Source organism: Pelophylax lessonae (genome assembly GCF_965119305.1).
Source record: "Pelophylax lessonae genome assembly, chromosome: 2".
Taxonomy (NCBI): Eukaryota; Metazoa; Chordata; class Amphibia; order Anura; family Ranidae; genus Pelophylax; species Pelophylax lessonae.
The window spans coordinates 509,321,966-509,335,200 of record NC_138769.1 but is presented as its reverse complement, the minus strand read 5'-3'; the positions used below and the strand labels follow the sequence as shown (position 1 = coordinate 509,335,200).

At 38.7% G+C, this 13,235-nt stretch overlaps 1 protein-coding gene across 13 annotated transcripts in view; it reads left to right on the top strand.

Annotated features, from left to right (window-relative positions):
• The window catches only part of SCEL (sciellin), a 125,577-nt gene that overhangs the window by 78,063 nt on the left and 34,279 nt on the right, over positions 1-13,235 (top strand). For 10 of the 13 annotated variants that reach the window (XM_082245548.1, XM_082245550.1, XM_082245552.1 and 7 more), the window contains 4 exons: positions 1,238-1,297; positions 1,771-1,830; positions 5,172-5,231; positions 11,366-11,428. In XM_082245548.1, coding sequence (XP_082101674.1) covers positions 1,238-1,297; positions 1,771-1,830; positions 5,172-5,231; positions 11,366-11,428 — 243 coding nt within the window. The remainder of the gene's footprint in view (positions 1-1,237; positions 1,298-1,770; positions 1,831-5,171; positions 5,232-11,365; positions 11,429-13,235) is intronic. The other 3 variants (XM_082245556.1, XM_082245545.1, XM_082245551.1) reach the window with 1 other exon arrangement.

The following is a 13,235-nucleotide window of genomic DNA, read 5'->3' as shown; positions in this document are numbered from 1 at the left end:
TACGTCACTCTGCCTGGCCGGGGCCGACTGCCGCAGTAAATATACTGTGCGCAGTCGGCAAGTGGTTAAATATACATTACCATAATATCTTGTCCCGTGTGCCTTTAAGCAGTAAAAAAAAAAATGTTGGACAAATGTGACAAGCATTTGTACATCCTTCACAAATTCTAGTCATGTTTTTCTTACTGCAGTGATTTCCTAACCTTGTCAGCCCCATATATTGGCTGTAATGCAGTATTTTTTATGATTTAGGTATTTTAGAAAAAAAAAATTAACCCTCAAAGTTAACAGCAAAAGTTTTACCTGCTAACCACTCTAGTCAGGTAAGGTGTGCGGCGGCCAGGCTATCTCTTGCTATTTCTGCAGTATGATTTGGGTATGGAGAGACCTTTCCTCAACCTACACCCTTACTAGTCAGGGGCATCAAACTCACTAGACCTTGAAAGCCTGAGTGGGGACCCTTAAAGCAGAGCTCCACCTAAAAGGGGAAGCACCGCTTGTTTGCTTCCTCCCTCCCCCTGCTGCCACATTTGGCAACTTTTGGGGGGGTAGGGGAGCGGGTACCTGTTTTACCTGTTTTCTTCTTCTGGGATGACCTCGCCGCTGCAAAATAACCTGGAAGTTCAGTCCCCTACTCCTTCCCCTGCTGTCAGGCCATTCACAAAGTTAATCGCCCTTCGTGCATACGCAATAGGGAACCACCTGTGAAGCAGCGAGGCTTCCCTGCTGGTTTCACTTTCAAGAAATGGCAATGGCAGCACCCAAGAGCTGATTGAAAAATAAACTGGGGTGCTGACATTGCGGGATCCCAGAACAGGTTTGCAACCTAATATTAAAAGTCAGCAGCTACAGTATTTGTTTTTGGGCAGGGGGGCAGGGGGGCTGGAGCTCTGCTTTAGGCATTTATCATGGGCCACAGCAAAAGTATTAAAGTTGCTCTGTCAGGTAGGGCTCCCCTTCCAATGACAACAGCTTTACAGCCATTCAATCTCTAATGTAAACAGGGAAGCAGAGTGAGCTGAGCTGCTGAGAGAACAGCTATTAACTTTGGAGATAATTTGCTCAACAGTGCCTATAGTAACAGTGGTCAGTGAAAGCATAATTTAAAACGAATGTACTGCCTAAGAATATGTAAATACCCTAATGTCCGTAGCCTGACAACAGGCTATCTTTATCTTCAGCTTGGAGTTATGAATGTGAGTAATTATTGACTGTGCAATTGTAATTTTGGTTACAGAAGTCAAGATCTGGATAATCTGATTGAAGTATCGAACTCTAGAGTTGTGAAAAGCCAAGGGTAAGCTACTGCTAGAAATTATGTCACTTGCCAAGTGTTATTAAACATGTTCCAAACTCATTGGGGTTAATTTACCAAAACTGGAGAGTGCAAAATTTGGTTAAGCTCTTTTTTTTTTTTTTTTTTTTTGCAAAGCTTAATTGAACAAGCTGAAGTTAGAAGTGGATTGGCTAACATACACAGCTGCACCAGATTTTGCACCTTCCAGTTTTAATAAATCAACCCTGTTGTGACTAGCTCCTTCTGACTGGCCTCTGGTGATTTGTGAGATTTTTGTGGTGTCACAAAGTTCTCTTTTGTAGCTGGGCATTGGCTGTACATATCCTAGACAAGGCCAAATATAGTTGGCTACACTACAACTTTTAGTAACATTGTATACAGTAAAACACCTTCAAGTTTTATTGTCCATGTAAAGCACATCTGGTTATGAATGTGAAAAATAATTGATTTTGCAACTGTATTTTTGGTTACAGAAGTCAAGATCTGGATAATCTTATTGAAGTTTCAAACCCTAAGGTTGTAAGCAGCAAGGGGTAAGCTACTGCTATAGAATCATGCAACTGTTACATATGGTGTTCCAACATACTTTTGAAATTATTTTGTGTCAGTATAATTCAGGCTAGTATAACATAGAATAAAAAGCCTTCAACTGAACTCTTCACAAAAAAAGTTAATGAAATTGCTTCTTTTTAAGAACAAATACAAAGAAACTAACACCAGGGTCACTTTTAGTACACTTTTATAAATATGTCCGATTGTTTTCTTATAAAATTTACAACAGGAATTTTCTAGATTTCTGGAGTGTAAACAAACATTACCTCTGCTGAAGGGTATGCCATGGCTTTATTGCTGCTCTGTACTTCAAAATGAATACTTTTGTTTATGCTGGATAGTACAACTCTCACTGTGGATTAAAGAGCTGCAGCTTTACAGTTTACATGGGGTTCCGTGAAGCAGCGATCCAGCCATGACCTATACCTCAAAAGCTGAAAATTAAAACAATACAGAATTAACCAATAATTGTGTGTTGCAAATCTCATTTACACAAATTACAGCACCAGAGAAATATCCTTAATAGTGTCAAAATGTCAATATGTGCTAAATCAAGTAATCTAAAAACCAATGTGAGTTCCCCATTGCTACCTTTAAAATAAAATAAAATAAAATCTCATATACAATCACATAGCCATGTGAGACAGTGCTGTGACCTAAACAACAAATGTCAAAAATTACCAAACAATCATTCGTATAAAAATCAAACTCCTAAAATAAAGTTGTTAATAGAATTCCCATATAACAACACCCGTGTTTAGGGCAAAGAAAATGATAGCCTAATTTCCAGCAACAAAATCACAATCTTGTGATTCCACTCTTCCTTTAGTTCCGCAAGTGATGTCCCTCACACCCATCTTTAGTCTCACTCATGACTAATCTTGTCTCTCAGCCTTTTGGCGAAGTCGTAACGATGAAACGCATTAAGGCTGGTCTACGTGGTAACCAGGAAGGGACATCCGACCCATCTGGGACGTGGATTGGAGGACTGGGGGAGACGTCGAGTGCTGCACACAGAGGAGGGAATGAGGAGGCTGGTGGACACAATGAAATTTTGCATATGATAATTGTGTACATTTGATAGGCCAGTGGTTAACTATGTTGGTGAGTATGTTTTTGAATGGGATGAAATAAATGTTTTCTTTTGATGATACTACATTATTCAAGGCCTCTCTATCTTTTAATATGAGCTGCTTGGGGACATTTTAATGGAGAGTTGATCCTGAGGAGTCGGCAGTGTGAGGATGACAACTATTTTGAGCGCCTTTTGCCAGTCATTTATATGAGAGACAGTCATTTATATGATATTAGTCAGTGAGTGAGACTGAAGACAAGTTTGAGGGGCTTCACTTGCGGTGATAAAGGAAGAGTGGAATCACGGGATTGTGATTTTGTTGTTGGAAATTAGACTATCATTTTCTTTGCACTGAGCACGGATGTTGTAATATGGGACTTTCCATTAAGGACTTTATTTTAGGAGTTTGATTTTCATACAAATGATTGTTTGCTAATTTTTAGCATTTATTATTTAGGTCACAGTGCTGCCTCACATGGCTATGTGATTGTAAAATAATACAGTATTTTGCAAATTCCCTAACATACTAGCACACAATAATTAAAACCAATTGATATTTATTTATTTTTTTGTTTGGAATATATGTAGGCGGTGCAATTCTTTACTCTTAATATGGATTTAGGAACAATATTGAAACTAGTATTTTACAGTTTTAGGTATTCACAAAATCAATATGCAGATTTGATACGGAGAGGGTTATTTGAGTTTGATTAATGCTTTTAGTGTTTTTATTTGTCCTCTTTCTGTTTTTGCACTTATATTTGTGAAATAAGCTGTGTTTAGCTGTCTCTTATTTGCTCATAAGTACTCTTGCTCATATACTCTCCACAAAGGGTGCTTTCACAAAGGGTAATAGTCAACACTTTGGATTGCCAAATATGAAAATACTACATAGGCTCCATAAGGAGTCCACACCTGGCATCAGCAGCGTAATTGTGTGCTCTTTATTCAACCAAAGGAAGAATCATTTTTTTCTGTATAAGGTTCTTGAATGATTTGTTTTTTAATAAAATGGTGCAAAAAGTAGGTTAATGTAGTATATCATGTGAGCCAATGAAAAAATGAACTATGCATAGTGTGCTTACTCTAACTCGCTGAAAGTGGATTTCTGACTTGATGTTATATATTACGTATAACATAGAGATGTAAAGAGTGTTTATTTAGCATTTATTAAAACATTGAAGTGTTTAAGATAAATGGTCAAAAACCATTATGAACCATATGAGCTACCATTGATTCTACTTGTTAAACAATAGTTGTCTGTTTGAATTTGTACAACATTATACAGTTTCTAGAAATATGTGGAAAAGGCATTTGAAAGTGCAGTACACCAAGGATTTTATTAAAAGAATAGGTTAAAAACACTTACAGGAGTGAAGTATAAAGCAGGCTCATCAAGTGAATCATCCTGGCTCCTGTCGTTGTTCTTCCAGAACGCTATGCTGACCAGCAGCTACAGGTGAAGGTTGGAGCGCAGGGTCAAGATAACTGCCATGCTTCTGGGATCATCATGGAATGCACAGACTAGAAGTGACGTCAATAGGGGGTTTTGATGAAGGAGCTTCTGCACATTCTCCAAAATGCATCACTGCCCCCTTATTGACATCACTTATGGTCTGTACATTCCAGGCACCCCATGTGCATTCCACAATGTTCCTGGAAACGTGACGGTCATCTTGACCCTGTGCTCCAACCTTCTCCTGTAGCTGCTGAACAGCGACAGGAGCCTAGATGCTTCACTTGATGAGCCTGCTTTACACTTCACTCCTGTAAGTGTTTTTAACAGATTGTGTTAATAAAAGCCTTTGTGTACTGCACTTAGAAGTGCCTTTTCTACATATTTCTTGTTATGGCAGCCTGCTTTTACTCCTTTAAGTGCTTCCCTAGTGCTACTTCAGCCCAATTGTATACCTCTTCTGGATGATGATTTAAAGAGGAACAGCATATTGGTGATCTCTTAGGCAGAAGCGCCCCATCTACTCAATTATACAGTTCCTGTAAGCTATGAAACAAGCAAAATTCCCCAATTATAGATATTTATTTACATGATTATAATCAATTTCAACACAGGACCACTGAAAGTTGCTTTTTATATCTAGTGTAGCCTACTGCTACAGTGCTAAGTGAATGTGGATTAAAAATTTATTTTTGCCACAGTTTCTAACAAATAAAACCAAGCTACTATAAATAATATATGCCCATGCTACTTTACATAAATGTTACATTTGTGCTTTGATTTATTGACAGAACTCAAAATGTGGATAATCTGATTGATATCAAATCTACTGTAGATAAAGGAGTGAAAAGGTACATTAAATAATAATATTGTTAAACCTTATTACAGAAATAGGAGTTACTGCTTAACCTCAGTCATGCACCAACATTAATTAATTGTTTTTTTGTTGAGTTGCCAGGCAAACTCCCTTGCATATTCAGGGTTCTGTCGGAAACATTTCACTCAAATACATTTTTTATAGTATGTTCATGTAAATGTATTACTTTTTGCTGAATCTGCAATTCCTTAAACCTTTTATGATCAGAGATCAATAGTGCCTAAATGTCCATTGCAAATTTAGCAGCATCGATATGTGTTGGTTGACTTGACAATAACTTTGACTAATTTGCATACTTAAATAATTTTTAGTTTTTTTTAGGGACGTCACACCCTGCTCTGCTTTTTTAAGTTATATTCATTTCTATACTCATTTTTTAACTTTTTTTTATCATTATTTGTATTTTTTTTCTAATGCTGTAAAAGCATTTAGCAATTGCAGCATTAAACAGATGGCACTGCAGATACTACCACAGTGTTTATATGCAGGTTAAAGGCTTTTTTTCCCCAGCAAAATCTTCAGTCTGCATGTGATCATTATGTCACAGCGGTGACTGCCGCAAACTTTGTTGTATAGGTTGTTAAAGGAAACTTTCCAAACAACCGCTGCTTTTTGCACATGCATACGTAAATAGGCTGATCATGTTGTATATCTCTTCTGTGTCATCCATGCAGTGAAAATAAACCATAAAAAAGCTGTGCTTCCTGTTACCGAGTGCTCAGTAATGTGCAAATCTATCTTAACAATGATTAACAATGAGTGATTAAATTTAAATTTGACTGATATGTAATTGTGACCTTTGCATCACAATGTGTCTTGTTCTGTAGCAATATAATAAGAACATGCCTAAAACAAATATCTGGACTCTATGTATGTATGATTGTGAGCTTTATGTGTTTTACAGCTATCTTTGATATTGCCTGTGGCAAGCTGTCAGTGTGTGCACAGTACTTGTCTGCTATTGCATTTACAGGGTACATTAAAAAAACTGAATGCTGTTTTCAGAGTAGAGTAGTTTTCTGCCAGTTGCTATCTAATTTGGCTCACATGTTGATAAGATTATTAACCTTGCCACTGTTAACATGTGTCCTTTTAAAAGGCAGATAAAACCAAGCACGTTTATAAATAATGTAGTTAGAAAGTGTGAAAATCTTTAATTTACATGCAAGCATTAGACATCTAATTGGCTGCTTTGGGATATTACATTTAGGGGAAACTGATAAAGATTTGGGCCAATTTTGTTTTAATTTACTTTTTGAGTTTATAATTTTTTAACTATGTATTTTACAAATATTTAAAGTAGATCCTAATCTAACTACTAATATCTCATACATTTTTAGCATGTTGATGTATTTTCAAAAGATGCTTAGAATCTATTTTAATCTGCATTTTTGGTTAAAAGCATATACAGGGTGATCTTTTCACTAAGGTCATTGTTCAGGTATTTCCTGTTATATTCACTGGTTAAAACTACAAGCGGCTGCGCTGACACACATTGAGCAGGCATTGTTCACTGTCACTATCAGCAAACTGGTCCACAGCAATGATGTTCAGCATGTATATGTATAGAGGAAGTGGCTGAAAATGCTGGAGGAGCAGCACTGAGATGCAAATAAAATATTAAAAAGATGTAAAAGAAAAACACAGAAATGTCTTACAATGTGCAGTACTTTAGCAAACTAAATGTATTCTAGGTAAGGTTTAAATGTCAATAAACCCATGGCACAAGATTTACAGAGCCTTATGGGTTTTATAAAGAGAGAAGAAAAAGTATTACCACAACAGCAAAACACTTACTAAGTTATATTAAAGGCAAAAAAAAGAAAACATGTCATACTCATCTGCTCTGTGCAGTGGTCTTGAACAGAGCAGCCCTGATCCTCCTCTTCTTGGGTCACTCCCAGTGCTCCTGGCCCCTCGCTCTTCTTGAGTGCCCCAAGAGCAAGCAGGTTACAATGGAGGCACCAAAGCAGGCACACTCCTGAGACACTGCTGTGCCTGTCCAATCAGACACAGAGGCATGGTTCACCCCGCCCCTTCTTTCTCCTCATTGGCTGTTTGACTGTGATTGTATCAGGGATCAGGCCAGGGGGAAGTCCGGTTGCTATAGCATTTGTGCAACTACCACTGACTAGCAGGATAGGTACAAATGCAGCACCCTGGCTGATAACGTGGGCTCATCTGAGGTGCGAGTACTAACCAGTGTTCGCCAGAGCTCCTGATGATGGAGGTGGTTTTGCTGTATATTAGTACCAAGTTTCAGTCCTCAGGATCACCCCACCAGGAGGTAAGCAAGCCGAAGGTCCAGTAGCGGATTAGCAGGTAAGGATCAAACAGAAGAGTAGTGAGTAAACAAGCCAACGTTCAATAACGAATAGTTGCAGGTGGGGAACAGGCAGAATCGTAGTTGAGGAACAAGCCAAGGGTTGATAACGAGTGGTAGCATAATATGGACCGCAGCTGGGAAGACGAGAGCGAGATGCTGGCTGAAGAAAGCACAATAATCTGACAAACAGGAAGTGCAGAGACATGGCTTAAATTAGGAAGTTAATGGGAGGAGCAAAGAGTTCAAGGTTCAGCATAAGTTAAGGCACAAGGCAGGGTTGTGCAACAGATCAGACAAGGTGCTGTTCAGCATCTCTGGTAGCTTAACGGGAAGAGTCACTGCCAGAAACAGCAGAGGTCCCATTGCTGGATCGAGATGGGGCTCGGCTAAGTATTAGGGGGGCTAGGGTTACTGCTGCACACAGAAGGTAAAATCTAATTGACATTGCTCTTTTCTGGCAGCTGAAACATGCTGGAGAGGGGCACTGTCATTCAGCACAGTAGAAGTAGGGATCCGTTTGTATCACAATGCAATGCAAGGGTTGTGTGTTGTATCTGCCAGCAGACGTGGTTGAAGCATCTCTGTGATCCTGCTGGCCGGCTACTAGTAAACATCCAGGCACTTCCAAGCAACTCCACATATTTTTACAGCAGTGGTCGCAGCTAGGCTTGCAACAGGCTGTGTGAAGATAAGTAATACAGTAAAGGTGGTGCCTCTGAAGAAACACAGCTGATCCCTAGCAAGTGTCTCTCAAATCCAGCAGCTACCACTGCTATAGTCTGTGGAGTATCCTGCAAGTGTTTGTGTCCCCTGTTCCTCAGCAGCTCCCTTGTAAGAAATCTCTGTGCACAAATGCTATCTTCACAGGGTGGGTTGTGTTTTCTGTGTGTTCTCCCCCTTCAGCAGGCTCTCTGTGGGGTTTTGGGGTATGTCAAGTTGAACAGGTCCTGCCGGTTGGGGTAGGTGGGTGGAGGAAGTGAGATTGTCCCACAGTTAGCAATCTTATTGTCCATTACAATAATACATTTTGCAAAGTGAGTTTTTATGGTAGGGGGTTTTTTGGTGTCTCAGGCCAAAGTAGTGGGACTTTGTGGGCAAGTTATGAATTTAATTCAAGAAGTAAAATAATTTGGATTTATTCCATTATATACATATAACATACATATCGATAATGTGAGCATTGGTGTTTGGGTATAGGCCCAATGTGATAAAGATTAGAGAAAGAAAGATTCTGGTGAATCTGTGACATGTGTGATAACTTGTGACAAAAATATGGATATAGTCTCTGTGTTTCCTGTAGAATTTCCAGGAAAAGGGTGGTTCACAGAGTTCATCCGTATTCTGACGCGTTTCGGCTGTTTATAGCCTTTTTCAAAGATTTTTTGTCACCCAGCTGTAATGTATAAACAATAACATTGCCGTTATTGAAGATATACATGTAATTTGAGTTTCAAATAATTAAATAAAAATATAAGGTATTTGTACATACATAGTTTCTGCAAAAAACTTTTCTCTGTGTCCTCAACAACTGCAACAAGGAACCGTAGTGCACCTTGGTCTGGAAGGATATATATTGTATACAGGTTTAGGTCATATCTAGGTGTTTATACCATGTAATTTTGGTTATTTTCATTTACTCACAAATTAGGTGTAAACGTTCATATATGGGTAGCCAGGTGGATTGCAGCACTATCCTGAATAATCCGTTCTAGGGAAATCATATAAATATTTATTTAAGATGCTTGTTACATCCAAGTTTATGAAATCAATGATATTAGATGACTTTTATATGGATCTTGGTGCCCATTATAACTTACTTTTGCCAAGTATTGTAATAGGAAGGAAGAGGGTGGTTCTTCAAGCGCCGCAGATAAATTGCAGCCCTGTTCTGGTAGACCGTTTCTGGGGGGATCATATGAATGGTTTTGTTTCATTGCTTTTACATCAACATGGTGAGTTTTGCAGCATTTATTAGGTGACTTTTGGTAATTTTGTATGGATCTTCAAGATCCATTATAACTTACTTTTGCCAAGTGTTTGAGGAGGAGAAGGAAGGGGTATGGGTGTGCTTCTTCCAGCGCTGCAGGTCCGTGTCCGTCCTGTTCCTTCGCCTGGAGGGAAGTGAGGAGAGACGTCGGCTCCCCGGCCTTTTAAAGCTGTTCGCGCATGCGCAGATGGCGCTGCACGTACTCAGCTTTTTGGTCAGTGACGTGGTGTCCCCGTACTGCGCATGCGCCTGGGTGATACGCGTGCAGTACGAGCCAGCCTGACTTTCGGCCGCCGACACGGAATGAGAGACTTGAAGTCATCTGACTGCGGTCAGATGGGGAGATGTCTGTTAACCCTTTCAGGTCTCATTTTCAGCCCCTGTCATTGTGAGACAAGGGCTTACCGTGCCGGGTGCAGATATCTGAGGACAGAGATGTTTTGCCATTTGAAACAAGGTATACATTTGGTAAATAAAGGCAGTACTTTCTTTCTCTAATCTTTATCACATTGGGCCTATACCCAAACACCAATGCTCACATTATCGATATGTATGTTATATGTATATAATGGAATAAATCCAAATTATTTTACTTCTTGAATTAAATTCATTACTTGCCCACAAAGTCCCACTACTTTGGCCTGAGACACCAAAAAACCCCCTACCTTTTAGACACAAGGGACGGAGGCAAAAACCTGCTTCCACTACCTCAAGATCAAAAACCCACACCCCCTCGTTAAGGGAAGTTTTTATATGCGGACTGTAACTCGCCCCATAGGAATGCCTATACATTGGGCTTCAGCCTGCGGTGGATTGACAGCCTTCACAAAAACAAAAAAAAATATGCTTTTACTTTCCAACTACAAACGAGATCTGAACGGGACCAATAGCTACATATACTTGGTTCACCGGGGGGATTCAATAGTTTATTACGTTGTGGTGATAATTCTTATTATTATTATTCTCTAATAAAACTCCTTATAGCCCAAACTGAATGCAACATAGTGGGTGGGTGGTTGGGGGGGTAGGGGGTCATGTATCACTTATCTGACTCATTCAGTTCTAGGGGCCGCTAGTGCTAAATTTATTTTGGGGGGGGTGGCAAACAAACCCCCCCAGGGTCTGCACTCACCCCTCCAGGGTCATGGCACTGTGGCTTCCCTGGCTTCTCCTCCCAGCTAACTTGGTCTTCTTTAGATCCGCCTCCTGTCCCGACTGTCCGGGAGGAGAAGCCAGGAGCCGATAGCGAATACTGATTCGTTAGTGTCACAGGTGGGTGAGTTCGGATGCAGTGCTCTGACTAACCTTTTTCAAGCCAAATAGAGCCTCAGGCTCTAATCATGTGTTTAAAAAGAACAATTGGAAGCTATGAGTCCGGCGCCCCGCATGTAAACCAGGGGGGCGGCTCCCCTGCGCCCATTATGGACTGGCCGCCACTGTTCAGTTCTGTGCAAAATGTGAGGTTGAGCTATTGAGCTCTGTAAGGATTTTTTTTTTCACAGAGCCGCTATTAATGTACAGATTTGCATGTATAAAAAGCTTATCACTTCACCTGCTGGCTTGAAATGATTATTAGATAACCACAAATAATGTATATTTTCTTCACCTGATTAAAAAAATTAATTCTATTTTGTATCTTCATTTTGTTCCTGATCATATAACAGACAGAAAATATATACGCTATCTTGATGCATTCGCTAAAAGAGTTAGCTTTCTATATTGAATAAGGCCGTTAGTAACAGTATTCTGTGTTGATTTATATGTTACATTGTCAGTTTGCATTTTGATTTTTTAGCAGAGCTCAAAATTTGGACAATCTGATAGACATCAAACCCACTGCAAACAAGGGAGTGAAAAGGTATACTTAAGACATTCTTGAACCTATACTACAGAAAGGGGATGCATAATAAAAAAAAAACTCAAGGCTTTTTTGTTCACTGCTACAATTTTTTAGGATCCTAAGTGCAAAGTTCCACTGCATTTTGTGGATCTTTGAAAAATGTACACAAATTCTGGAATGACAATAAAAAAATGCACCGACTGTATGCTCTAAAAGAGGAACAATGAGAAACAAAAACACAAGCATTCTTGGTTTATTCTTTTGTCACTGTCCACAAAAATTAGTATGGCTCAGTTGGGTTGATTTTCTAAAAGAAATTAGGTTGTTCACTTTGCACTTTGTACACATGATCCTAAACTCATGTGCAAGCAAAAATACTGTTTGAGTAAGTTTCCCTTTAATGTGATTTGGTATTCTCTACAAAGTGGATTTTCTCCAAGTACACTAAACTAAGTTAAAATTCCCTTGCAAAGTGAAAATGTATTTTGCAAAGTAACTCCTTTACTAAATCAACTCCAATACTTTGATTAATACTGTAATTATGAAAAATGTGCTGAAGATCTTTTGGCAAATGAGTTGTTTTAAACAGATTAGGAACTGATTATTTTCTACTTATTTGTGCACTCCTAGCTCGAAAAAAAGCTGGCCAAACATGATTCTTTTTTTTGCTTTAAAGCTGTGGATTGAATGGAAAAATTAAATGAGCAAATTCCCCTATCCACACATTTGAGGTGGATGGGGGATTCACTTCTGTGCTTAATTATTGTATTCAGACAGCATCTAGCCTTTCCTGCTGTCAGAATACAATGATAGCTATAGCCGGTGGCACTGATTGTTCAGAAAAAATCCAACAGGCTGATTGTACACAAGTCAAGTACAACCAGCCTGCCAATACATGGATCAAAATCATTGTTGCCAACTGCCCGTAAATTTATTGACAGTTTGTAAAAATTGTCGGATTTTTTACCTGTTCATAAATATCCGGGAATGGGTAACAACTGCCTGTAAAAATAATTGACTGCAGGTCGGCATTGGAACTGCGCACTACAATACAAGATAATGGTAATAGTAGGTTAAATTAGTGATTCAGCCTGTCAGTGTGTAACTATTAGTGAAATATAACTTTTGGTTATTGTAAACCTTTGTGTTCCCCGGAGTACCACACTTCTCTAGTTTAGCCACAAATTCACGTCATATTTGTTATTTTCATGGTTATATGTTCAGAAATTCTGTAGGCATGCTAAATAATCTTATCACAAAGGGATGCTTACAGCCTAATCCCACATATCACTACAAAAATGAGTGGTCTAAATTTAGTTTGATTAAATCTATATTCCAAGGGAATAACTAAATATACACATGGAACACATATAAGTGAGCTTTTTACCTGAGACTTATACATCCCTGTCACACAGTTTAGCTTGGCATATGATACCCCAGCTAGGAGTGTGTACAATACACACACACACACACACACACACACACACACACACACACACGTGTGTGTGTATATATATATATATATATATATATATATATGTAAATACACTGTGTGTGTGTGTATATGTATATATATATATATACACAATCATTATATATGTTCTTATATTATATTTAGCAGGCTCCTGCGCTACTGAGCTGATCCTGCATCAGAAGAAAAAATTTAAATGATTGTGCTGTTGCTTAAAAACAAACAATATACCAAAAAAGTGAAAAATAAAAATAATCCCACCTAGCAGTGCTCAACTCAGAAAAGTGCACACAATATATGTGAACAAAATAAACAAAAAAATAAATCAATATATATATATATATATATATATAT